Raw genomic sequence first — 26417 nt, forward strand, 5'->3', positions numbered from 1 at the left:
CCATCGCAAGTCTGCGCTCTAAGGTGTTCAATTGGGAGTTGACACCGAATTAGGACATCCTGAAGCATCTTAAAAAGTGATACTCCTGTTGTTGACGATACTTGGTAGAGGCCGATGAGATCTTCTTGAACATCAAAGGAATCCGTCACATAGCGCGCACACACACCGACTCCTGCTCATTATCCTGAATATATTGTGTTCCATCAGTTATGAGTCCGAACTGAGTGGACATTTCATTCACATTACTGCAGATATTTCTGAGGATGGCATGACTCATCAACTGTAGAATTTCGTTCTGAATTTCTCCACTTATGAACGTTGTCTTCCTTGACAGCCACGTCTTGAGGTTTATATTATCCTCGGGCCGCAACTGTAAGAGCATTTTAAAATTCCCTTCAGAGGCATCCTTCCCACAAATTGCAAAACCTTGTCGGGCTAAATATTGCAGTGAGGTGATAATCTTCAGAAGTGCTGACCGTGCAGATCTTTGCTCTTCTAGCAGTTTGCCGCTCAGCTGCACATGGACACCAGGTTGACTTCTGCGACATTTCAGATTTTCAGAGACAAGCCTATGTGTGTTTGATCGTTCGGGTTGTCTGAATTTTTCTGTAGCCTTTTTCCAGTTCCGAAAGCCCTTTGAGACAAATGCGTCTTCTGCACAGCGGGCAAGTTCGGTAAGTTTTTCATGAGAAGCGTCCATACAGGTGTGACAGAGTACACCGCCGATGCTCTGATCAAAATGAAGCCATGGAAAATCTTTGAACCACTGTTGTTGAAACTTCAACTTTCGGTTTGGCAGTATTTGGACTGGGATACAACTGACATCATGAGGTTGAAAAGGCTGATCTGGGAAATTAGGCCGAGTACTCGCACATGCACCCTTTTCTGCTATCTTCTCCTTTGAATCGTCCACCTCTTTCTGGGAACTTGATTGCTCCAGGAGAGTGGTCACGGATGTGCTACTTGATGCTGTCGTGAAAAACTTTCTGATATCCATATTCTAGTGCGTAGCCAGGCTGAGGCAGACGAGGCGATTTCCTCGTCGCTCATTTCCTGAAATATGATCTGGCCTGAGCCCTCTAGCCATCTGAGCTCCCTGGGGATTAACTATCAAAGCTACCCGGCAGTGCTCTGAATACTCTTATCTCCACTCCTATCACAATACCAAAATAGGACAATACCCCCCCCACCCCCAACAGTGACTGCACAACCCTCCTCCCAGTACACTGATCTCATGAGGACACCTTGCACATCCTCAAGGCTTGGGATGCCAGTCTGCACAGAAGAGAGGAACTAGCCTTCAACCATCATAAGGATGATGAGGAACATTGTGATTGAATGATGAGAGAACATGTGGGGTCGGGCGTGGTGAGGGTGTGGGGTGGGTTTAACATGGGGACTAAAATGTTTTGACACAAACAAAATTTACTGTCTGACTGTATGGATATATATATATATATATATATATATATATATATATATATATATATATATATATATATATATATATATATATATATAATTTTCATGATTAATGTGGTTGAACATTAACATTTTTATATTAATTACATTTTACATGAATATTAACATTTTAAAATTTTGAGCATTGAAATTAGCCAAGAATAGGTTTCTGGGCATCAAAAATGCATTGGCTTCTGGGGGCCGCTCAAGGCCCCCAGACCCCTCGCCGTAATGGCATCGCGCCGTTGGCGCTCGCAACGCTGCGCTACACGCACCGTCACATCAACCAAGTTCACCTCTTTTCACTTCATCGCTTTTGGACCTCTGGCTAAGCCCTTGATACTCTATGAAATGAGAAGGGAATTACATTTCAGTTGAATAAATTTTGACATCTGAATTATAAGGGTTATTCTTGCGTAACCGGGCATTTTCATTCGGTCTATCCTTTATCCTTATTATGTCGGTCTATCCTTCGTCTTTGTCCTCGTGCAAATGGAAAATTATTTGGATGATGGCGGAAGAGAAATTCCTTCCGGAACGTTATTTTTCGGAACGGAACGGAGTAAAAATTGCAAGCTGCGGCTAAGCTACTAAGCCTAAGCCTTTTTTAATCGGATTTTCGAGGTAATCTCATTACTACCCGATAGATTACTTTATAATCCGAGAACAGAATTCAAAAATAATTTTCCGTTCGTTTGTCCGAACCGCTTTGGTGAATTTTGCATATTTTTCAACAGCTACCTTTTAAAATCTATAATTTAATCCTCACAAGTCCGACGACCGAATGATACCTCTCGTTTTGTAGGTCTATAATCCCCTAAGTCCAAGTACCGATGGAAAAATTATTTACATTAACCGCCGCAAAAGCGAGTGAATCAGCGCATTTTATTTGATGTTTCCCAAGTATTCAAAGCTAATTTAGTCGACAAAATACCCACTTTCCTTCGAAATTCACCCGGTTTTCAACGTTGGGATTTAGGCCACTGTTATCGACTGCGAAATATGAAAACAGAATTACAAAATATCTTTCCGTTTGTTTGTGCGAGCCGGAAGAGTGAAACCGCGTCATCCTGCACAAGCTCCACCATCTCAATCAGCATTCCAGACCGCAAAATATTTTATTGGCTGATAACTCGACGGTGCAAAGTCACAAAAATTAAACACAGACACATCATCGTGCAGGTAATAATATCAGGCATCCGGCGATATAAGTTAGAAAGGTGAAATAAACTATTTTGGTTGCTAAAGAGGCCCGAGCCATTGCCGCCTAACACTATCCGAGGCGTGGCGCTCCGGGCCATGAAGCCGCGATTTCTTTAAACACTCATAAAATGACGGTACAAAGTCTGAAAACGTCCCAACATACCTCAAAATGTCCAGGTCACGTTCCCTGTTAGTGGGTGAACAATCCAACACTTGGCGAATTCTGCTTCGCAATGATAGGAAGAGCCGACATTGAAGGATCAAAAAACGACGTCACTATGGACGCTTGGCCGGTGGGAGACCATGGCTTGGGAAGCACGGATTCTCAATGTTGAATTGTTAACCTATCATCTTTAATCGAACTATAATAGACCAATAAAACTTACGGTTCTTTTTCTTTTGTTGTTTTTGGCAAAAAGTAAAGATCCAGAGAGGCTGTGTATTGGGCAACCCCCCCCCCACTCTATTTACGTGAAATGGTTTGGTCCAACTCCCAAAGCCAAAGCAGACGCGAACGGCTTGCGAGTACGGAGACCATAACTTGGGAACCACTTGTCCGATTAATTTCAAACCTTGAAAAGGCACATCCTTGTGTCCCCGGCAATATACCTGGCAAGTTTCCTAGTATATCGGACCAGTGATTGTCGAGAAACAGCGGTCGCAGACAAACATGCCCACAGACAAACATGCACACAGAGATTGCTGGAATTATAGAGAGATTTAAAATTCTATTCTTGTATTTGAGGAGCATCTCGGCCTGGTTGTAGTAGATCAGCTCGTTTTGTGTTACGTAACTTACTTCAATGAAAAAAGTGGGGGGGACAATCGATATGTTGTCCCCCCTTGATAAAAAGTGGGGGGGAAATGTCCCCCCGTCCCCCACCAATCGACGCCCATATTTTGTTTCATATGGCATATTCAACACAGCTTGAATATTCATTCAATATTTCACCCACAGCCAACCCCTCTGCCACCACACCACTCTCCTTCGATCTCTGTTTTCCCCACACATTTCGTTTCTCTCCTTTTATTTCACTTACCATTTCTCAACACCAACACCATCGTCAAACCTGACCACCTCCTCTCCATTCCTTTTCTCTATTCTCCATGCCCTCTCCTGACTTCAAACCTCACCCTCTCCCCCTTGCACTATAGATGACTTAAACTGTGGATGTCCACCTTACATCAACAAGTGAATGAACAACAAAAGACAGAGATTATATGCTGATACTGCACAGTGTACAAACCACAGTAATATTTCAAGGTTTGAATTCTCACACAAAAGAAGAATTCAGCACACCGTGTCAAATTGCAAAACACCCTGACAATCCGGTGCCATGCATTTTAAGCTCATGCCTTGACCTGGCATTCCTGAACAAGCTATCCAGCTGGTAAAATGTCACAAACATCACCCCGAAGCGACTTGGCTGTGCAGCTGTATGTTGCACAGCCATGCTACATTTACCCACTGCTTGCTGTGTGAGTTGCATGAGCGTCTCCCGACTTCCTATCATCAAAACAAACAAACAAACAAAAAACAATCGACAAAATTTCTGAAAACATTTTGCTTCGTTGTTATATCAACTAAACCTTGTTGTTAATTAGTAAATTTGTCAATACATGTCCAGCCGAGGCCAGAAGTAACTACGCTCGGAAGAGAAGGAACATTTGGCAGAGTCAGGACAGCAGAGAGACCTTGTTATAAACATCGAAGCATGAAAACTTCTACCCTGTTGAAACTTTATAAATACTTTGACAATGTTTTTTTACAGCCTGCCACAGCATTACATCATGAATCATAGCACAGATCGAGCGACGATATAAAAGTCACTCAAAACAATGGCCCTCAAAATATGTTTTGAAAAAGTTCTTTACAGTGAGACGGACTTTGTACAGACCATAAAAGTCATCTTTCTTGCTGATAAAACATGGTCTCAGAGGTATATAAAACAGTTCAAAATGATAAAAGCAAATGTCTGAATCAAAATAATTTCAAACAAAAGTTTTGGAGTTGCACTGAGACATGTCATGTGATATTGTTCAGAACATACTTTCCATTTGCGAGGTTAACGCGCTTGAAAATTGGGTATTCCTCGGGCAGTGGACGGCCAGTATGGTCCTCGTATAGGAACACGGGGCTGCGCGCTAACTCGACGCCAAGCTGCTGCACACCCTGCTGGTTGTACATAGACAGGAGGAAGGCTTGCAACCGACGCTTCGCCCTCACCGTTGTCATCACAGAGAAGTCACGGGGGAATGTTCCACCTGTTCAAGGACACCTGTCAATTTTCGAAAATTCATCTGATACAGGTTAAGATGGCTGACAATTTGGCAATTATTTCTGCACAAAAAGAACATAACAGATTGTAACAAATTGAAGAAATTTTATGCCGTGCTGAAAGCTTGATATTTTAACATTTCGGGAAAGCCGAGGTGCATTGGGACATTCATCCCTCCAGCAGCTGTTCGGGGACAATGGTATTAAGTGCCAATGTACTGTATTGTCAACTTGGATGCACTCGAGAGAGGTGTTGAGTCAAGCAGTTATGTTTATTTTCCAACAAGTCATGGTTGTTTTGTAATTTGATGAACAACAGTATAACAAAAATGTTGGACATAAAATGAATCTTTGCATGCTGGTTGCCAGTATGTGGAAATAATAAATTTCTTTCATTCTGTTTATTCTCTGAACAATGATTATCTGACCAGTGAACATCACCTCTCCCTCTCAACCAATCCCTTGAGCTCTTTATCCCTCATGCTTACTCTTTCGATGTGCTTCCTGTCTCTGCTCGACACCTGAATATTGCCATCAACACATCCATGTGTTTGTCAGCAGAATGACTCGACAATCTGAGAAGCTTGAATCGCCATTGTCAGTTAAAAGCTCGATGTTGTTGTATTTGTAAGCATTAGTAAATGCCTGTAAATAAATGATTAAAATTGATGGTTACAGGTTATAAGTTTCATTTAACACACATCAGTAAATCGTAATATAAACTGCTTGATGTAATGAGCCAATTTTGACTGTGGAAGGCAGTATTATAGTGTAAACTGTCTGGTGATATCCATGAAGATGCTGCAACGTTATCAGACGAAACTGCCAGTATGAACTAGAATCGCATTTGCTGGAATGTACAGGATTGTTCTGTGATACTATATAAACCTGCGAGAGGGAGGTAGAGAGAGAAAGGGTGATATGTGCTGAGACATGCATTCGATCGTCCCCATGCTCAATTTAACTTTGATGAGTGAACGAGGTGTTCATGTTCAAAGTGGTTGTAAACATGTGGAGCCAATTATAATCAGGTTGATTAAACCACATTAAGATTGTGTCTCAGAAAGGAATTCCTTTGAGCTCTTTAATCATCTTGACCAGGCCAACATACGAGAGAGAACACCACGATGGGAATCGATTGTTCGACAGCCACAGAGGACGAGGTGAGCACATGTGAGTTGAGCCGGCAGTACAGAGACAATGTGCAGAAACAACTCAACGTGGGAATCCTTGTTAAAAATCGTATGTCATAGTGAACTTCCTCATTTGACATTGTATCTGTTTATTTGAAATACAAGTTTCAAAAACGTTACGCTGTTGATGTAGTCATTGTAACGTCACTCAGAAGTCACACACACCAACTGACAAAGATCCATTTGAGTGGTAGCTGACCTGTACATTCATTCATAACCTTGGATTGCAGGCATTAAAGAACACGCTGGGTATGGCAAAATGAACAACATACATAAACCAAAGGGAAGGACCCCAAATATTCATGTATCACTACCGACAGCCATGTTTGTTTGGCACATAGATTTTTTGTGTATACAGTTGATTGCAAAAGTATTCACCCCCTCCCAAAGTTTTCGCATTTTGATGCCACCTGACCTTATTTCATCATGCTTTCAAATCAAACCTAATATATAGAGTCTTCACAAACTATTCCAATGTGTTTAACAGAAAATAAAAATCAGATGATTCTCAGTTGCAGAAGTATTCAAATCCTTTTCCTCTTCTATCGAGTGCAGCCTGTGGCTGCTGGTTGCATCACTGGTTGGGATGCAGCTATGCCGCTGATGCAGTGTCTCCCTTACCAGTGCACTGGTACTCATTTTGCCGACCTCAGAAGGATGACAGGCTGAGTCAACCTCCTGGTGTATTAATTCAGCAGCCCAACGGGGCTTAGAACTCAGGACCATAGGATCCCAAGCCGGCAACCTAACCACTAAGCCAACACCAGGCTTATCCTTTGCCTAATTAACCCCAAATCACTTCAACAGCAAATTATTTGTTTGAAAGGTTACAAAATAAGTGTAATAGGTTTCACCTGTATTTAATCAGTAGTTTAACTTAAAAATTAAGCTCCACCACTTATCTAAGGAGTTTTAAGGTGCAACTCACTTGGTCAACCAACAAGGCAACCATGAAGATCAAGGAGCTTTCCAAAGAAGTCAGACAAAGTGGTGGAGAAGCACCGTTCAGGAGAGGGTTATCACAAGATTTTAATGACACTCATTATCCCTTTGAATACGATTAAATCCATCATTAAGAAGTGGAAGATGTAGCATACCACCCAGACTCGACCCAAACTCAGCAACCGGGCAAGCAGGAAAATGGTTTGGGATGTCATTAAATCAAACAATGACTTTAAAATATCTGCAAGGCTCTCTGTCCGAGATGGGGATCAGGGTTCATCAATCAACAATATCTCGTTCCCTTCACAAAGTTGGCCTCGATGGACAGGTGGCAAGAAAGAAGCCATTACTGAATAAGACGGATCTAAAAACTCAAATGGAGTTTGTGAAAAAGCACTTTAATGATACTGCAGGCATGTGGAGAAAAGTTTTGTGGTCAGAGGAGACAAAAATTGAACCTTTTGATCTAAATTTTAGTAAGCAGGCAGCACAGTGCAAGGCAGCTATGGGTAAAGCAAATCGGTTTGAGGTTTTATTCGGACGGGGATCATTTATAAATCAAAAGACGTGGTGTTGACATTGTACAGGAATTTAGTGAAGGCCACATCGAGAATATTGTGTGCAGTTTTGATCACCACAACTTAGGAAGGACATATATGCCACAGAGAGGGTTCAGCGCAGGGTTACTCGATTGATTTCGGGACTTGCTAGACTCAGCTATGAGGAGCGGCTGAAGGAGACAGGGCTTTATACACGAGAAAGGCGGCAGTTACGAAGAGATATGATGGAGATGTTTAAGATAATGAAAGGTATAGAAAAAACTAGTACAGATGAATTATTCAACAGAGTAGACAGTGATAGGAGCAGGGGCCATAGCTTGAGAGTAAAGAAGATAAGAGTTAAGGTGGTAGCAAGGCAGGGGACTTTTACTCAGAGTAGTTAATGCATGGAATTGTCTCCCTGGAAAGGTAGTGACAGCAGAAACAGCAGATAAGTTTAAATTAGAAATAGATAGGTATCTGGAAGTTATGGAGATAGAGGGGTATGGGGATGTTGACAGGACTTTTCGGTAGTTTGAGCATTGATGGGTGATTGTGTGCACGTGTATGGAGTGCTGTTGGTGAGGGTCTTGTCAAGGGGAGTTGTGTAGTTGATGTTGTGTGTTTTTTACCCAAGCCCATGCCCTCTCCTCTTGGGAATTTATTTTTCCAGGAACTGCATAAAAACACAAAAACCACTTAATTTAGAAGAACAGTTTGCATTTTCTTATTTTGATCTTGTGTTTGTAAATTAGTGTGATGTTAATGTGGCGCAGGCATGATGGGCTGAGTGGCTTCCTCCTGTGTCTAATTTCCTTGTGTAAATTCAAAGGGTCATGTCTGGTGCAAGCCTAACACTGCACCTCACCCAGTCAACACCATCCCTTCTGTCAAGCATCGTGGTGACAGCATCATGTTTGGGCCTGCTTTTCATCAGCAGGGGCTGGCAAGCTTGTCAGGATATAAGGGAGAATGGATGGTGAAAAGTACAGGAGAATCCTTGATGAAACCTACTTGAGTCAGGCATGAATCTGAAACTGGGTAGGAGGTTCACATTTCAGCAGGACAATGATCCGAAGCACAAAGCTCAAACCACACTAGAGTGGCTGAATAAGAAGCAAATAACTTTTCTTGAGTGGCCCAGTCAAAGTCCTGACTTGAACCCAATTGAACATTCATGGCGAGACTTGATGATTGCAGTCCATCGACGATCCCCATCAAACTTGGCTAAACTTGAGCAATTTTCACATGAAGAAGGAGCAAAGATTTCACCATCTCACTGTACAAAGCTGGTAGATACCTACCCAAAAACACTCAGAGCAGTCTTTGCTACAAAAGGTGCTTCCACCTGACCTCAGGGGTTGAATACTTTTTCAACCAGTGAATTTTGATTTGTACATGTTTTTTCCAGGTATTCCTGACATGCAACCACCTTCATCTATAAGTGGTTAGTTTGATCTCTTCAGTTATGAATAAAAAAGTTCATTTGAAAAATTGTTTCTACATAATTCATCTTAATGTGGCATTATCGGAAGGGGGTGAATACTTTTGCATGGCATTGTACATGATCGAGGCTCGTAAAAGAGCTCCAGCAGCATGGCAGACAAAAAAAAACGGAAAGGGAGAAAGACCAACAGCACAGTAGACGTGAAAGTGAGATCAAGGGGAGGGGGTGAAGGACACATTGTGATGAACAAGCTGCCCGCAAGCTGAATGAAACAGAGCAAGAAGAGGACGGGGGAAATGTAGATGAAACAGAAAATAAATAAACCAACCGACAACTAACAAATGATAAGAGGTCAGAAAGAGGGGGGAAATCACAATAATGGAGTGCTTGGGAATAGCATCATTTGGGGAAGAAGAGATCATGAGTATGGATGGAAGATGACTTGATGTGGTGGCGAACAGATGCAATGAAGCCCTGGAGGAAAGAATGCAACTAAACAGCTTCATATTGCACCCACACATGTGATTATTGCAATACTCGTGCAACAGCCTATAGTTGTGGAGTAAGTTAATATAGTTCAGGTCAGGTTTGGGAGCATGGGTGAGCGCAGCGCACCGATGCATCCACTTTCCGCCTGGACTCCAGGGGCCTCCGTCTGGTCATCCCTCAGGCAGATGCCTGGCCCATCCCCATCTCCTTGAGCTGCCGGTCAACCTACTGAAACCATGAGGCATGTGGTGGGACAATTGGCCTCCTCCACTCATGATACTCCCTCGCTGAGAGCATCTGTTGAGCAGGATCAGCATCAGGAAAACGAGCCATATGTCCATACAGCTGCAGCTGATGCTCACGGACTATGCAGGAAACAAATCTCATTTGAGTCTCTTTCAGCAACCACTCGTTGGACGCAAAGTCTGATCAGCGATAGCCAAGGATTCTCCGAAGAGACCTGGTACCAAAGGAATTAAGTCTCCATCTCAAATCTCTGCTCAGAGTCCAACTCTCATGTATATAGATCAAGACTGGAAGCACGAAGGACCTGACGATACAGACTTGCCTCCTCCCACACAGGTACTGATACAGTGCCACACCCCATGATCCACTGAATCCATGACTCCACAGGCCCAACCCAGACGTCAATTGACCTCTGGTTCACAGCTCGCAGAGACATGAATATCACTGCCAAGGGAAGTAAATCTCTCCGTGACCTCAACATCCCCATGAACAAACAGGTACAGACAAGATAGCAATATCAGAGATGTCATTGAAAGCCTGGATCTCTGTTTTGACCCAGGAAACCCGTAATCCCAGCGGACCTGACTCCTCATTCATCACCTCGAGGGCTCTCAAAAGGATATCTTGAGTCTCCACAAAGATGATTGCATCATCTGCGAAATCTTGACATTCCCAAACAATGTACCACAGCTTGATCTCTCCAACATCCTCCTCAGAATCCAGTCCACACAAGCACTGAAAAGTGTGGGTGCCACTACTCACCCCTGATGAACTCCAGTAACAACTGGAAATAAGTCAGAGATGGTACCACCACATCTCACAGTACTCTCAGGACAAGAGTAGAGTTCAGACATCAGATTGATCAGTTTTGGTGGCACCCCACGACGACCAAGATTTCTCCAGAGGGCATCCCGATTCACTGAATCAAATGCTTTACAGAGAATAGCATAGGCTGCAAACAGCCCCTGCTGAAACTCTCGCCTGCGTTCGGTGAGGACCCTAAGAGCAAGGATACGGTCAATCATTGACCTCTTTGGTGTAAAGCCTGCCTGCTCTGGATGCTGGTGCTCAAGCAGGTGGTGGTGAACCCCATTAAGACCTTGCCCGGCACTGAAAGCAGAGTCACCCCTCGGTAGTTGCTGCGGTCCTGGCAATCACCCTTCCCTTTCCAGAGAGGAACAACAAGGCCCCTCTTCCAGTCATTTGAGATGATGCCTGTGTTCCAGGCAGAGCACAGAACTGCATGCAACAACATGAGTATTGCATTTCCACCAGCCTTGAGAAGTTCAGCATGGATGCCACAGATCCCAGGAGCTTCAACCCATTTCAACCAGTTCACTGCAGCTTGTGTTTCCACAAATGAAGGTGGATCACAGTTGATTGGAAGGACAGTAATAGGAATAGTAACACCCCTGACAACCAGCTCAACAGCTGGTGAATTAGCCTGGTACAGCCTCTCAAATTAACCGGCCCAAGGGCCTTCACTTCAGACTCCTCTGTCAGGAGTCCACCACCCTCCACTCTAACTGCAGTACACCGAGAGGTGGGCTTGGAGGAACGCAATGCCCAATTTGCCCTGTACGCAGGATGAGAATAACTTGACCACAGGTGATGTTCTATCCCCTGAAAGATTCCTCACACATCGGCCTCCTTGTCCACCCTCAGTGCACATACAGATTTAAGCCTCAACCTCCTCAACAGCTCAGCTCTGCCATTAGACCTGATCTTAAGACTCAGGTCAATGGTATCCAGTGTCCTTTGAGAGACAAAATTTTTCTTCACCTGGCGGTTTATTCCAAGACATCCACCGGCAACATCAAGGACGGTGGTCTGAAAGGCACTCCATAACTATTCGGGTTTCCCCAAAGCACCCATAACCACTCAATCCCTACTCAGCATGTACGCAAACTCCTCAGCTACCCTCTCATCCTTGAGCTTGTCAACATCCAGCCTAGGCTGGGATGGCACCATTCTCCTGAATTTAAGCTGCAACTTTAGAGTTGCTACCACAAACCTGTGGTCGGTTTTAAGGAACTGAGCACTCCAGTAGACCCCGAAGTTATGGGTCATCCTTCAGTGACCATCAACGAGCACAAAGTCAATCTCCTTTGCCACACCACCAGCATTGGAATACCAATTGCAGTGATGAGCCTGTGGGTGCTGAAACCATGAACCAGCCACCCTAAGTCTATGACTTCTTGCAAAGTCAAGAAACTTGGTGCTATTCTGGTTTACAGTTGCCAGGAGCCATGTTCCAAGGAAATACCACCCAAGGAGTGACGAATCCTTAGACTCAAAATACTGGTGCTACCTTGACCAGTGTTACCTTGCTCGTTGACCGGTGTTACCTCAATTATCATTGGAGCCAGCTTTTTAGACACAGCTCCAGACACTCCTTTGGCATGGTAACCATCAGAGCCACCAGACCAATAGTAGGTGGAACCACCCACCATGATCTCACCACTATCTGGTCTCCGAACCTCAGAGAATGCTGCAATACCGATTTTCAAACACTTGACCTCACATGATAACAGAGACAGGTGGTCATCCTCTCTTTGGGATAGGATATACCAGGCACCCACCCAAAGGGACCACCTCAGATTAACCCAAGGAGACCGCCATCTGGTGGATGACTCCTCAGCACCACCCCGACACACCTACCAATATCTGACCTGGGAAGGTTACCCGTGGTTTTCCTCCTTTCAAAGAGTGGTGGTCCCGCAGGCTTTTCTCCATTTGCATCATCCAGTGAGCTGCCCAGTGGAGGGCAGCTACACATGAGGTACTCCCATGGAGTGCGTTTTCAGTTTTCTTTGTGTTTTTCTTGTGTTGTGCAGAGTGAAGGGTTTTATGGTGGCAGCAGTGCAAATCCTGCTACCAACCTCATTAACAAGCTCAAATGAGCTAAGATCCTTGTCCTCTTAATGATGACGTCATAAAAACGAATATGACGTCATTGTGATGTATCAGGATTGCGATAAATTAACTGTTCTAATGCCTGGCTTGATTCCCGCAAGAAGAATTCAAAAAGTTTGCCGAGTTTCGGAGATAATGTTTGAGGCGATTTCCATTAGCGGAGATATTTTGACGTCATAACTTTTTTTCGAGGAGGAATTTTCGAAATCGGAGATGGTTACTGTCTGCGCGGGGTATTTTTACATGTACAGGTATATGCCAAGTTTCAGGAAGTTTCGATGAAAACTGTAGGCTGTGAAACAAAAAAGTCCACAACAAGAAGATGAAGAACAACAACGTGAGTAAGACTTGGAGATCCTCCACGAAGATCTAAAAAAACAGCAACTCAACTGCAGGAGGACTTCCACCGACACATTTGGGCACTCGTCCTGTACTAAATTAAATTATATATTTTTCTTTTGTGAGCCAAAGTTTAATTTGTATGAAGCATCGACAATATGAAGGTCTGTGCCAAAGTTGGTGATCCTAGCTGCTCTCATTCAGTTATTCTGCCAATAAATAGATAAATAAATAAATAAAATTTTTACCAGATCGTCGGAATATGCAAGTGATCGACTTCTGGCCATAGCATGAGTGATGGTAATATGAGCCAATAAAAAAATGGTCATTTAAAATGCAATTCTGTGCCAATTGTGTTGGAATTGGCCAAGAAATGCTGCCAAAAGAGGTGTTCCAATGCACTCCAGTTGCTCCTCTACTTCAAGAAGCTTGGAAAATTATTAGCAAATTATTATATGAACTTTTTTTGTTCAGGAATAACTACTGATTTGTTAACCAAATATTTTAAAAACTCGAATGGCATTCGTAGAGTGCATCATCTCGCGTCACGCGTTCATTCTGAATCAAAATACCATTGTTAGCTGAACACGATACTCTGATGGCCCATTGCTATTGTGGCTCATATACTGTACGACCATATCATGCATGCACCCTCATAAGTCACATACTTTCTTGGCATGGGTTAGGAACGTCATAAATTTAATTCTTTACTCACATTATTTCATGGATCAGCGATATGAAGTTTCAGATTTTTCGACAAGGATTTCAATTCAATCAATTATGGTTGGAGCACCACTTCACCAATGATGTCTTCGTTATCACCCTATGTAACTCATGGGGAGTTGATGACGTATGCCAAGTCTCAATTTTTTTCGAGAGTGGTTTTGGAGAAAATGATGTTCAGATTTTTTTTTTCTTTAATTTAATATGGCTCCCATACCGTGTGACCTATGACGTCAGAGTTTGCAACACAATATCTCCACGTGGAGTCCCTCCTATTTGTAGTGTCATGTTGATCGGACAAGCGGCTGCAGAGAAAACCATTTTTTAATATATGTATTCACCTCCTTAAAAAATTGTTCTTCTTTAAAAAATATTAAACTGGCTTTTTGGACTCCTCGAAGGATCTGAATGGTGAAACAGGGGAACAAAGGTCTTTGACATCTTCTCCTCATTATGTGGGGTTGCAGCATGCATCAAAGAGGATGAAGTGATATCTGCTTTCGAAGTCTCCCCCACCTGGCTTTCATCGCAGGTTGCACATGACCTCAGCCCATAAGCTGCTTCCTTAACTTTCGTATAATGCTATGTACGGTGGCCAGAGCCTCAGGTTCTGCCACAACATTGATTACGTGCTTGTGGACGTGCGGCATGATCAATTGTTTTTGTGCTGCATCAATTGTCCAAAGGAGTAACAAACAGCAAAAATTGTCAAATTCATGATCAATGCATTTTGCGGTTTCAAACCTTGAACAAATATAATCCGTACATGTGGAGTACATCTGCAGATCTACATACCAGGGGAGACATCTCAACGCGTCTGCTGTAGATAAATGATCGCAGGTAAAATACTGTGACATTGTGATGTCGTGGATGACTCAGATTCAACTACATGCTTCACACGTGAACATGCACTTCACCATATTTGGTCTGAAAATGCGTTTCTCAAAGGAATGGCTGCATCTTTGATTTTTTTTTGAGTCTGTCACAAACATAGACAAAATTATATTACTGGAACTAAATAATTTGTGAATCCACTGTAGATCAATCATATTTATCATCAATTTACCGCACTCTTCATAGACAATCGGTGCGAGCGAAGCGTCCTCTTGGCAAGGATTATGGCAGGTCATTTTCCATTACCTTCCCTGCAGTAAGTCAGGGCAGGAATTTGGAACTTGTTCAATGTACCAGTGATAACTTTCTTGTTAGATCTCGAAAAACACACCGTGGGATCTTCAACACCCAACAACAAACAAGTGATGGCTGACAGGTCCTCCAGTTTCATGTCATTCTGATGGAGAGTGCACAAATTGATGGCTCACCCCCGCATGTGAAACATCAGGATGACAGTTTATGGCTGGGTCGGGATTCAAACCCAGGCGAAAAATCTCAAATGCGAATGTGCATACTTCTTGGCTGCCCTGCCATCCTTCAAACCAAACTATTGAACTCTCAAAATATTTTTTGTATGACGTAATAAAAGAGGCACAAACAGGGCCTTCAGAAAGTATTCACACCCCTCGACTTTTTCACATTGTGTTGTGTTTCAGCGTCAATTTAAAATTGATTAAATAAAAAAAATTTGTCACTGATTGATACAAAATACCCCATAATGACAAAGTGGTTTTAAAAATTAATTAAAACTGAAAAACTGAAATGTTTTGCGTCAATAAGTTTTCAACCCCCCACCCCGCCCCACCCTCCCCGAGTCAATATTTTGTCGAAGCACCTTTGGCAGTGATTACATCTTCGAGTCTTCTTAGGTATGTCTGTATCAGCTTTGCATATCTGGATTTAGGGATTTTCCCCCACTCTTCTTTGGAGATTTACTCAAGCTCTGTCACGTTGGATGGGGAACGTTGGTGAACAGCAATCTTCAAGTCTTTTCACAGATTCTCAATGGGATTCAAGTCTGGACTTTGACTGGACCATGTAAAGACTTTCATGTTCTTGTTCTGAAGCTATTCCAGTGTTCAGAGTGTGAATTCACACTCTGAACCAGATTCTCCTCAAGGATTTAGCTGTATTTGGCTCCATTCATTGCTCCCTCTGCCTTTACAAGTCTACCAGTCCCTGCTGCTGAAAAGTTTCCCCATAACATTATGCTGCCATCACTGTGCTTAATGGTAGGGATGGTGTTTGATGAGTGATGAGCTGTGCTTGGTTTCTACCAGATGTAGAGCTTTGAATTCAGGCCAAAGAGTTCAGTTTTCATCTCATCAGACCACAGAATCTTTGCCTCATGTTCTCAGAGTCTTTCATGTGTCTTTTTGCAAACTCCAGGCATGTTATCATGTCCCCTTTTCTCAGGAGTGGCTTCCATCTGGCCAGTCTACCATCAAGCCTAAATTTGTGAAGTGTGGCAGAGATTGTTGTCCTTCCGGCAGGTTTTGCCAAAGAACTCTGTCGTCCTGTCAGGGTGGTCATTGGTTTCTTGGTCACCTCTCTGACCAAGGTCTTTCTCGCCCGGTTGCTCAGACGGCTAGTTCTCAGTAGAGTCTGGGTTGTTCCATACGCTTTCCATTTCCTAACGATGGAGCTCACTGTGCTTTTAGGAACTTTCAACACTCTAGAAATTATTTTATACCCTTCCCCAGATATATTCCTCTTCACAATTCTATCTCGGAGTTCTATGGACACCTTCATGGACTTCATTTTGGAGTTTCTGCTCTGACATGCACTGCGAACTGTGGGACCTTTTATAGAAAAGTGTATTTCTTTCTAAATCATGTCGATTCAATTTATTTGGCTGCAGGTGGACTCCAATCAGGTTGTGGAGACATCTCAAGGACGATCAAAGGAAATTGTATCGACTTGAGCTCAGTTTGGAGTGTCTCAGCAAAGGACTTGAATACTTATTGACGCAAGACATTTCAGATTTTCATTTTTTCATTAATTTGTAAAAAAAATTCTAAAGACATGGTTTCACTTTGTCTTTATGGGCATTTTGTGTAGATCGGTGACAAAAAGTTTAAATTTAATTAACTTCAAACTCACGCTGCAACGCAACACAATGTGACAAAAGTCGAGGGGTGTGAATACTTTCTGAAGGCAATGTATTATCAAGATCCATTTACAACTTTGGGATTCCGGTTGAAATGAATAATTTTATTGCCAAACGAGATATCTCAATAATTTCATTCCCAATAGATTCAGTGCGATTCCGTTGCAAATTTTGCTACTTTCATGCTTCATGAATCTGCATTTCTATGGTTTGATTCCAATAAAGATGAGAACTACAAAATGTGACAAGGTTGTCATCATCGTCAGTGAGTTTAATGCACATTAGAATTCACAATACTGCTTAGAGAAAGTCTTTGGACAGGAAATGTTGTTGAAAGAAATGACAATTGTACTCTCCTCGTGATGGTCTGCACTGACAATCACGAAACAAGTACAAATTAATTTCAAAAACTTGAATGAACACATCCACGTCAATTATTGTTCATCAGAATGGTGTACTTGATACCAAAATCTCTGAAGTTACACATGGTGGAGAAAAGTGGGATGACCACTGCTTAGTCTTAGTTGATGGCACAGAGGTCGTGCACTTGCCTTAGAGCTGTTTTCTCTGGGCTTGCTTGATTCCTGGCCTGACTACAAGCTGTCGGATTAATGCTTCACTTGCAGGGAATTGCAACACAAAGTGTGACATCCCTCGGACGGACGTTAAAATGGGTGTCCCGTTTGCCAGGATTAGCTGGTGGATGTTAAAGAACCCACTATGTCCTTCATGAAGAGTGGATGAGTTCTTGCTGGAATCCGAGAAAAAAATCGAAATCCTTGGCCTGTCTACCACTGGGAATCCAAAATCAAACCAGTAAGTGTCATCTTTGAGTGGAGCTGCTTTACCTTCGGGCAGAACAGCAATGAACGAGACCACACTCTTCCATTAGCCGAGATCCTGGCTAAAAAGGTCTTTAATGTTCACACAATGTACAGATGAGTATCACTCCTTCATGGTTTTCTTTCAAAGCCGAAGACAAGACTGCCGTTCACATGTGACATGCGAACAAGTTGAGAACGTGAGTTTGTGTATAGTGTAAAAGCTGCTGTGAAGACTCTTCAACTACACTTTGAGATAGCAAGGAGCACCTGGTAACTTGGTCTCACGAGACATTTCATAAGGTCGGTCCACTTGTCACCCAGTTTAAGCAAGAATTTTGAAGTTAGTCAGGGTGATGGTGATAACTTGCCTACTTTTTTTTCAAAAGACACTATGGAGTCTTTAATGTCCACAAACAACTAGTGCTCGCAGATGGGTCCTCCAGCATAATGTCCATCCAATGGACTCCACGAGCAACGATGCACCACCATGTAAATTAAACACAAGGGCCACACTTTAGAGCTACGTTTCGATTCAAACTCATACTAGTCATCTCAGAGTTGTGTGCACATGCTTATAGGCCATCCTTCCAATCTAAAACTGGCTATACATCCCTTATACATGATCGTCCTCTGTGATGCTGCTTCCTTGTGTTAACACTGCATGGCTTTATGGCAATAACTGTAAGTGCATCTGAATCTGCCGAAGAACGAAACTGAGAACCAAACAACTCAAAACGAAGTGCAAACTATCCCACAAAGCCCAACAGAATATTTATTCATTCTGTGATATTTGTTCTTTGTTGCAGGTAAACACAGCTTGTTTACAAGACAACACTTTTCTTTATTTTATCGTAAGTGGGGGAAGGGGGGAGGCACCCGGTGCTCTGTATCAAGGTGAGCTCTCCCAGCAGCAGTTTTGGGACATGTTACACATTGAAAAGCAATGGAGTTATTGGCCTCATGGTGGTTGCCTTTTGCCTGCAGGCTGTGGGCAGCACTCACTGACTCCACATCCCAATATATACTTTATAGCGGCCTTTGGTGGCCTCAAAACGCCCTTTGTGTGGAAGCTTCAAACCTTGCCCAGATTCTGAAGGACCGACTCCCAAAATTTCGGGCCTTCAGGTGCCGCGGTTTGGCCGTGAAAGAGTAATAAACAAATGCACAAACACTTGAAATTATTTACAAGATTTCAGCAGCATGACTACGTATTTAGAGATGATGCAACCAGCAGACAAGAGAGACAAAGAGAGAGAAAGATTAATTTCTCTTCATCCATTCGCAAGAATACCAGCAAAGAGAAAATGCGCATGTTTAAATTCAAGAATCAGTTTTGGATATGTGCTTTCGCCTTAATGTGTCGTCACCAAGAAAGATCAGATTAAAATACAGAGTTTGTGTTTTAAAAGAGAAAACAAATCAAGAGAGAAATGAGGTGTGCCGGAGGATGGGGGAGAAGAAGACATTTTCATGAGTTCATGAAAGGTTAATCAAAAACAACATTACACTCACAGCAATGGTGGTGACACTCACCTGGGTAAAGCTGTCTGGTTGGAGCACTGAGTTGAACATTGCTCAGCCGATATGAGATGTCCCCCTGCTCGGAATCCTTGCGCACTCGGCAGATGCCCGACGTCCGGATGATACCCTCAGCTACACCGTAAAGGTCCAGCTGCTCCAGAATATCCACAGTCTCCACTGGCACAGCAAAATAACACCAGCAATTTACTACATTTCAATATGACGTATGTTTTAATCCATTCCAAAAAATAAAATTAAATAAACACCCAAGCAGAAAATCCGAGGCAAACAGGTAAGTTGTGATGAGCAATAATCAGCAGGGGAGATGGCAAAGTTCTCAGTACATGAGGAATCAATGACAAGGTGTGGATTAGTATGGCATGTGGAACAGACCAAGCATATCACACAGATTACTCCATCCCTGATGACTACTAATAAGACAGCTGCATTTTTATTGACAGCACACTAGGGATGCGGAAATTCTCTCGAGCCTAGCTTAGCTTCCAGAAGCCGAGGATCCACATTCTTAAAACTGCTGCCCTGACGGCTAGGCCACCAGTGCTCCCTATTATGTACTCTTTACTTGGATCCAATACGAATATAAATTGTTGACGAACACCTTAATGAAAACTCCAAAAATGAGGAAAAATACATGGCGTTCATTCTCTCCTCCAAACATCTCACTGAAACTAATGTACCGTTATAAATTGACAGATTAGGCATCGCTGAAGCAGTCACATGGGGCAAGGAACACACTCGACGACTTGCTACTGCTTTCAGAAAAGCAATCAAAGGAAGAATATCATTTGGCCGGGATATCTGAATGCACTGAAAATTTCCAACTCTTTCTGATGGTTACCTTCAAAAAAGTTCCTGGCTTTGATTCCTGACCTGACAAGAAGCTGGTGCATTAGTGCTTCACATGTTTGGTGAAGAGAACACTTTGTGAGTGCTAACAGATGGAGCAGGTGGTGTAAAGGTTATCATATCGAAGAGAAACAAAAACTGGTAAAATCCCTATAAAAATAAAAAAAGGCTTTCCTAAGTCTCTTCAATTATTTCTAAGGGTAATCTATACTAATAAGTGTGTGTGTGTGTGTGTTTTTGTGTGTGTGTGTGTGTCTCCCCCATAACTCCAAAACCATAAACCTAACAGCCTGAAACTTTACATGCATGCTAAGAAAACTCCAAGGAAGTTCAAGAGTGAAAATTGAGTGTTTTGGTTAATTAAAACAGCCTTTTGTAGATTATTAACAGCCTCATGTAATTATATCCTTTTCCAGGCAGATCCTCAGTCACCGCTCTCTATGGGGTCTGAAGGCATATCCTCGGTAACCTCGCTGGGGTCTGAAGCCACCATGTTTTTTGGCCTGCTCAACCTTGACTTGACTTGGAACAGGCCACAATGATTTTTTAACGATAAAGTTTTTTTTTTCACTTTCTACACTCTTATTGTTGAATGTCTGTTCATCATAGATATGAATCGCTGGGTACATTACAATGCTTATAGACACCCGGAGACGTCAGCATTCGTTATTTCATTTCATTTCCGCACATGCGATCACCACGAGTATCTCTTAAACTAAGAATAATTACAAATTTTAAGCTCCAGAATCGAACTTACAAGCAGTTCCGACTCCTAGAAAAATGTTAGTTTGTCCAATTCAGACATATTTGACATTTTGGGCGTTTCTGGGAGGTGTTTGTATCATATGACGGTTTGGTGATTGCTTATCGCGTGCCAAGCGAGCCGTTTCTTATCAATTGTTTCATTGGAGTGCTTAAGCCACTTGGTGACCAGTCTAAAATATTTGCACTGTCACTGAGGACTATATCAATCGACTTCAACAAAGTTTAGGGCTTACTCGCATGCATTGGCCACGTGTTGTTCTGCGGTGCAACAAACGGTGGCTGGCTCGCTGAAAATGTGAAATTTAATTTTCCATGGCTCTTTCCCTTTTTTTTCTTCCATTATACGACACGTCACTTCAGCAGAGGTAAATACAAATAAAAATTAAACGTTTCATCACTTTTGAAAGTTTTGTAGACTGCTTGGTGAAGCCACTTGGCGTGTGTTCTTCAAGTTTCAATGGCAATACCGCAGTTCTGCCCCCGAGGTAGGAAGACAAAAAAAATTTTATGATCACAATGAGAAAAAATATTTTCAGTTATGAAATAATGAATCACCACACCATGAGGGGAAAGCTGAGAGGAACGCATGCTCACTCTGTGTAGCCTGGATTTGAATCTTGACCCAGCTATAAACTGTCATTCTGGTGTTTCACAGGCAGGGTGATTCATCAGAAGAATCAGATTCATAGGCATCAGATTCATAGGCATCAGAAGAACGTGTTGCATACTTGGAACATGATCACCCATACGGCGGGTACTGTGTTTGTCGAATATATAAAGCTCTTTCTAATCACTGATTCACTCACTGACTGATTGCCTGATATTAAAGATCGCATCCTTCCAGGTGACATAGAAAGCTGAACTTTGGTGAGCTGATGGACACTGAAGCTGGTACACCAGGAATAATCACAGAACCGTCGGAAAGCATCCTTAAATGAAAATAAATATAAATGAAAAATCAAATGCAGGTGAGCAACCCAAGACAATGAGGAAGCAGCGAAGCACGGCTCGTATGCTTACACAATGTGTATGCACACCCTACTAGTCTAACATACAAAGTTCTTTCGAACCACTGACTCACTGACTTATATTACAGATTGGTACCTTCCAGGTGACATAGAAGAAACTCTCCTCCCATTCCTAAAGCTCAACCTCACTCCGCACCTTCAACAAAAATTCCTTCCACCCATCCCATGATCTTTATTTCAGAGTGTTAAAGACGGGAATCTTGAGAAGTCAAGTTTGCAAAGGTTGTTTGTGCATGACAATCAAATCCCCTTCACATTATTTTTTAATTCTCAAACTCCTCCATGTCAATATCCTCCTCCACATCTCCTGCAAGCCTGCATCCTTCCAACCTCACCCCTTCTACGTGTCTCCCCTATAGCATCCCTCCACTTCATGTCCTCTCTTTCTGTATTCCCCATCAACACATCCTCTTCAAGCTCCTCAGCTTCCCCTCCATTCAAGCCCCCCAAAGCTCCTCTCCACCCCACGACCTCTTGGCTTCCCTCTCATCCTGCCGCTTCTCAGCTCCCCTCTCTCCACATCCCTCTCAGTTTCCCCTCATCCTGCCCTCTCCTTACCTGCCCCTCGTCCCACCCACTCTAATCTCTCACCCCATCCCACACCATCCCAGCCTCCCACTTATCCCACACCATCCCAATGCCTCATTCCCTGTCTCAATGTGTGGACCTCAAACATCTGAGGCCTCTGCTCCAACCTGACATCTCTCAATCCAGGCCACTGCGAACAAATGGGGCATCACCTGTTTCACAGAATTCTTCCTCCCACAGGATGTCCCTCACTCCTTAGTGTCTCTCTGAGCTATTTATTCATCTGATTGAATCAGCCTGAACATCACCCTGGTGGTGGAGTTGTACTTTATATCAATAACTCAATTTCTACTTGTCCGTGTGTTGATCTTACACGTACTAACCCCCAGGAGTACCTTTGGCTGTGACTTCATATCCGCTCCATCTTCTTGTTTGTCTGTCTGTTGTTCTCCCTCGTGTCTCCTGCTCTTCCTCTGCTTCAAATGGTTCATCTCATCATATTCTTGCAAGTCAACATCTCAGTTCCGAAACAGTGATGGGTCCATCTGCATCTCTCGACATCTCTCGACGATCATCTCATTTCAGGAGAGCCAGAAAACAACATCTTTCTAAGCTCAAGGCCGAACTTTCAAACGTCTCTCCCTCCTCAAAATCCTGGTAGCATCTAATAAAATCTGTTTCTGGTGTTTGTTCCCCCTCCATCCCCTCCCTTACCTCAAATGGCCACACTGCTGATACCGCACGTGAAAAGGCTGAATGCCTAAACTCGGTGTTTGCAGCTAAATCTTGTGTCCAAAACCCATCGCTTTCTCTACCCAGTCGCACCAAACTGTCGCTGAACTCTGTCCTTTTCTCCTTACAAGGTGGAGAGTTTGCTGTCACACCTCAACTCAGATTCTGCAACCGGTCCAGACGGCATCAGCCCTCGTGTCCTAAAAACCTGCTCTTCTGCTCTTGCTCATCCTCTCTCTATTCTATTCACCCTCTCGTTTGCTCAAGGTCATCTGCCATCTGCTTGGAAATCAGAACACATCACTGTCCTGCATAAAAAGGTACAAAAACAGATCCCTGCAACTACAGACCAATTAGCCTTCTGCCAATCATCAGCAAGGTTATGGAATCCATCATCGCTTCAGACATGAAATCCTTCCTCTGCTCCAATGGCTTAATTTACGATCTTCAATTTGGTTTCAGACCAGGTTACTCTACCCTAGATATGCTGCTTCTTCTCTCCCAACAAGGGATGGAGGTCCTCAATGCCAGACATGAAATAAAAGCCATATCCCTATTAGAGGGGGTGACAAGTGGTCCTAGACAATGGGCCCGTAGGACTTTCATGATGAGAAGTTGCCACCTATTTAGATATGTTCTACATATGTCTAGGAACAGGAAAATTGATGTTGCCAATTTTGGAGCTGTGTCAAATGGCGGCCATTTTGAATTTCAAATGGCTGCCATGATCATGCTTTTTTCTTCAATTAATACAATTATTGCTCATATTTTAAAAATAATATCAAAATTTTATCCCATAATATGAGTGAACATGAATAGGAAAGACATTATGATTTATTGTATGCATATTTAAAATAACTATAAGGCCATTTGAAATGAGCTGTTTATTTATTTAAATATTCTTCTAAATCCATTGAAATAGAATATTTTTTCCTATTTCTAAGAAACTTTGGGATGCGACTTCTAACAGACAATAATATATTAAATAAATTGGCCTTTTTGAGTATCCGTAACAAATAATTAGCTATGGAGGACAGCATCTGGGTTACCTGCTGCCTCTACTACATCCAAAAGCACATGGCATTGGACAGAAGTTTCTGCTGTATTGTCATGCAAAGTGATCAAAGCATATTGTTGCGAATTCGCGCCCGCCGGCGTGCGAGCGGCCACGTAACTCGAATCGCGGCACGTTGCCCACTGGACGGACAATTCCGTCGTGACCCTCTCGGACTAACGCCGGGAACTAGTCACGGGTGGGCCTTTCGGCCTCACCACGATCGTGCCAATTGGCCCCCCGCGTGGGATAGGGTTGTTCACCAAATTCGACCTACCTAAGTACCCACACGGAGGGTAGACCGGGCGATCGCACCTCGCCGCAGGTCGACTTCGGACACGGGCCACTTTAAGCGACCCATTCCGTACTATCGGGATAACCGAGCGGTGTTATCATCAACCTCGACGGTTCCGATTAATTGTCGGGCGTATTTAGCCCACTACCAACCCTTTACGTGAAGTAAGATGGAGATTCAATGAAAGAAAAAACGAAGCGAAACGGGAAAAACAGTTCAACATAATTCACATTTATTCCGCGGCAAACGGAAAGCACACATATACAATTACAACAATTATGCACCAAAAGCAAATGTAAAAGAAACACAACAATTATGCACCAAAAGCAAATGCAACAAAGGAAACACAATGCAGATCTACTACCGACTACACGAGCACACAGCAACACTTACACAGTTTTACTTTACAGACGGCACCGACAACACATATACTCAAAATCAAAAGAAAAGGGCCACCCTCGAATACAAGGGGGCAGACGTGGTCTGTGGGCGCGAGACCGCGTAGAGCCTACCCGTCTTGTGATGAGCCGCAAAATGGCGGCGGTGCCCCGACTCCGCACTCCTCCGCGGGATTCGTTGGCACTGCTTGGAATGGGGTGGGAACGGGGCCCCCTTTTCGCACTATCATAGCGTGGGGGGGAAAAAAGGGGGGAATTATTGATGCTCTGGGGAAAGAGGATAGCTGGCTTGCTTGGGTGCCGCGACGAGCTACTCCACTGCGAGCTCGTCGCCGACCGCCGTCTTCCTTGTCTTGGACGCGAACCCTTCGGTCTCCTCCCCAATTCTCCTCAGCCGACTGCAGCAAATCACCTCGACCGCGCTCCAGGCTTCCTCTCTCTGCAGCTCCCCGACAGACTCCGAACCCCAACAGACCGACTCTCCTCCAGACCCGTCTTGACTGCTGCTCCCACACTTCGCCGCCGCCACAACGCACCCAAGCCCGAAACAGAAACTCTCTCTTTAATTCGCCCCACGCTCAGCGCTTTATAGTGCAGCAGGAGAAACCATATGCAAATTTCCGGATCAGGATGAACTCAGGGGCGGAGCCACGCTCGCCCATTGGACGGAGGAAAAGTGGGCGTGAATCATTCCTGATCCGTGAATTTGCATATATCGATTCTACTCCGACGTGCCTGGAGGCGGGGCCAAATCACCCCACGCTTAATGATTGGAGGGATCGGAAGTGGGCGTGAATCATTCCTGATCCGACTTCCCAACGGAAAGGCTGCTTTTTGCACCCGCTGCTCGGCGCGCGCCCTGCACGAGGCCAGGACAGCCTGACGCTCGGCGTTCACAAGCGGCGTGGGAATGGCGGCAGAAGGAGGAGAGGTAAAGGTGGTGGAGGGTTTATTGTGGCGATGATGGCCATGGCGACGCTTGGAATGGCGGTGATGCGATGGTTGCGAGAGCGAGTTGTGAAGGTAAAGGCCATGGCTGTTGGCGTTGTTGTTGTTGTGAAGTGGCGGTGCGGTCGGTGGTTGTTGTGTGATGGCGGTTGAGATGTGGTTGGTTAAAAATAAAGATAGAACAGAAAAACGGCTATCTTAAAGGGTCGCAGCCCGAATGAATCACATTCATTCCCTCTAAACAACGGGTTTGGGGCTAACTACACATGTACTTACAGAGATATCTCACCGACGGGACCTGAATGGTGGTTTGCGAATTTCCTCAACCACAACAATATATTGTTAGTAAGGTAAGTTTAAGTTACAGTACTTGTGATGAATTAAAGGATGTGACGCGTGATCACGTGTCACGCGGCTCGCACACGAGAGAGATAAAACTGCGGGGTCGGTGGGATTCTCCCCGGGGCATTCTCATTTACGGCGGTGGTTCACTTGGTGCTCATTGAATGGTGAGAATTGAGAGTATACCGGACTCCGTGCTTATGCTGGCTAATTGCTGATTTATTTTGTGGTGATCGACTGCACGTGTATTCCTTGCTGCACATGTATTCCTTTATGTGTCTGTAGAATCGGCTTCAATCAAGTGAAATAAAGCCTACACTCCGAAGGTTTTTCCC

At 43.6% G+C, this 26417-nt stretch overlaps 1 protein-coding gene across 2 annotated transcripts in view; it reads right to left on the reverse strand.

The window, feature by feature from the left end:
* The window catches only part of LOC147027096 (uncharacterized), a 547644-nt gene that overhangs the window by 481564 nt on the left and 39663 nt on the right, over nt 1-26417 (reverse strand). For both annotated transcript variants that reach the window (XM_085883264.1, XM_085883263.1), the window contains exons 2-3: nt 19138-19302; nt 4716-4929 (exon numbers count right to left, since the gene is read on the reverse strand). In XM_085883264.1, the coding sequence (XP_085739390.1) occupies nt 4716-4929; nt 19138-19302 (379 nt within the window). The remainder of the gene's footprint in view (nt 1-4715; nt 4930-19137; nt 19303-26417) is intronic.

The sequence above is a fragment of the Eptatretus burgeri genome, chromosome 5, assembly GCF_056783735.1.
Source record: "Eptatretus burgeri isolate ZD-2024b chromosome 5, Ebu_testis_v1, whole genome shotgun sequence".
Classification (NCBI taxonomy): domain Eukaryota; kingdom Metazoa; phylum Chordata; class Myxini; order Myxiniformes; family Myxinidae; genus Eptatretus; species Eptatretus burgeri.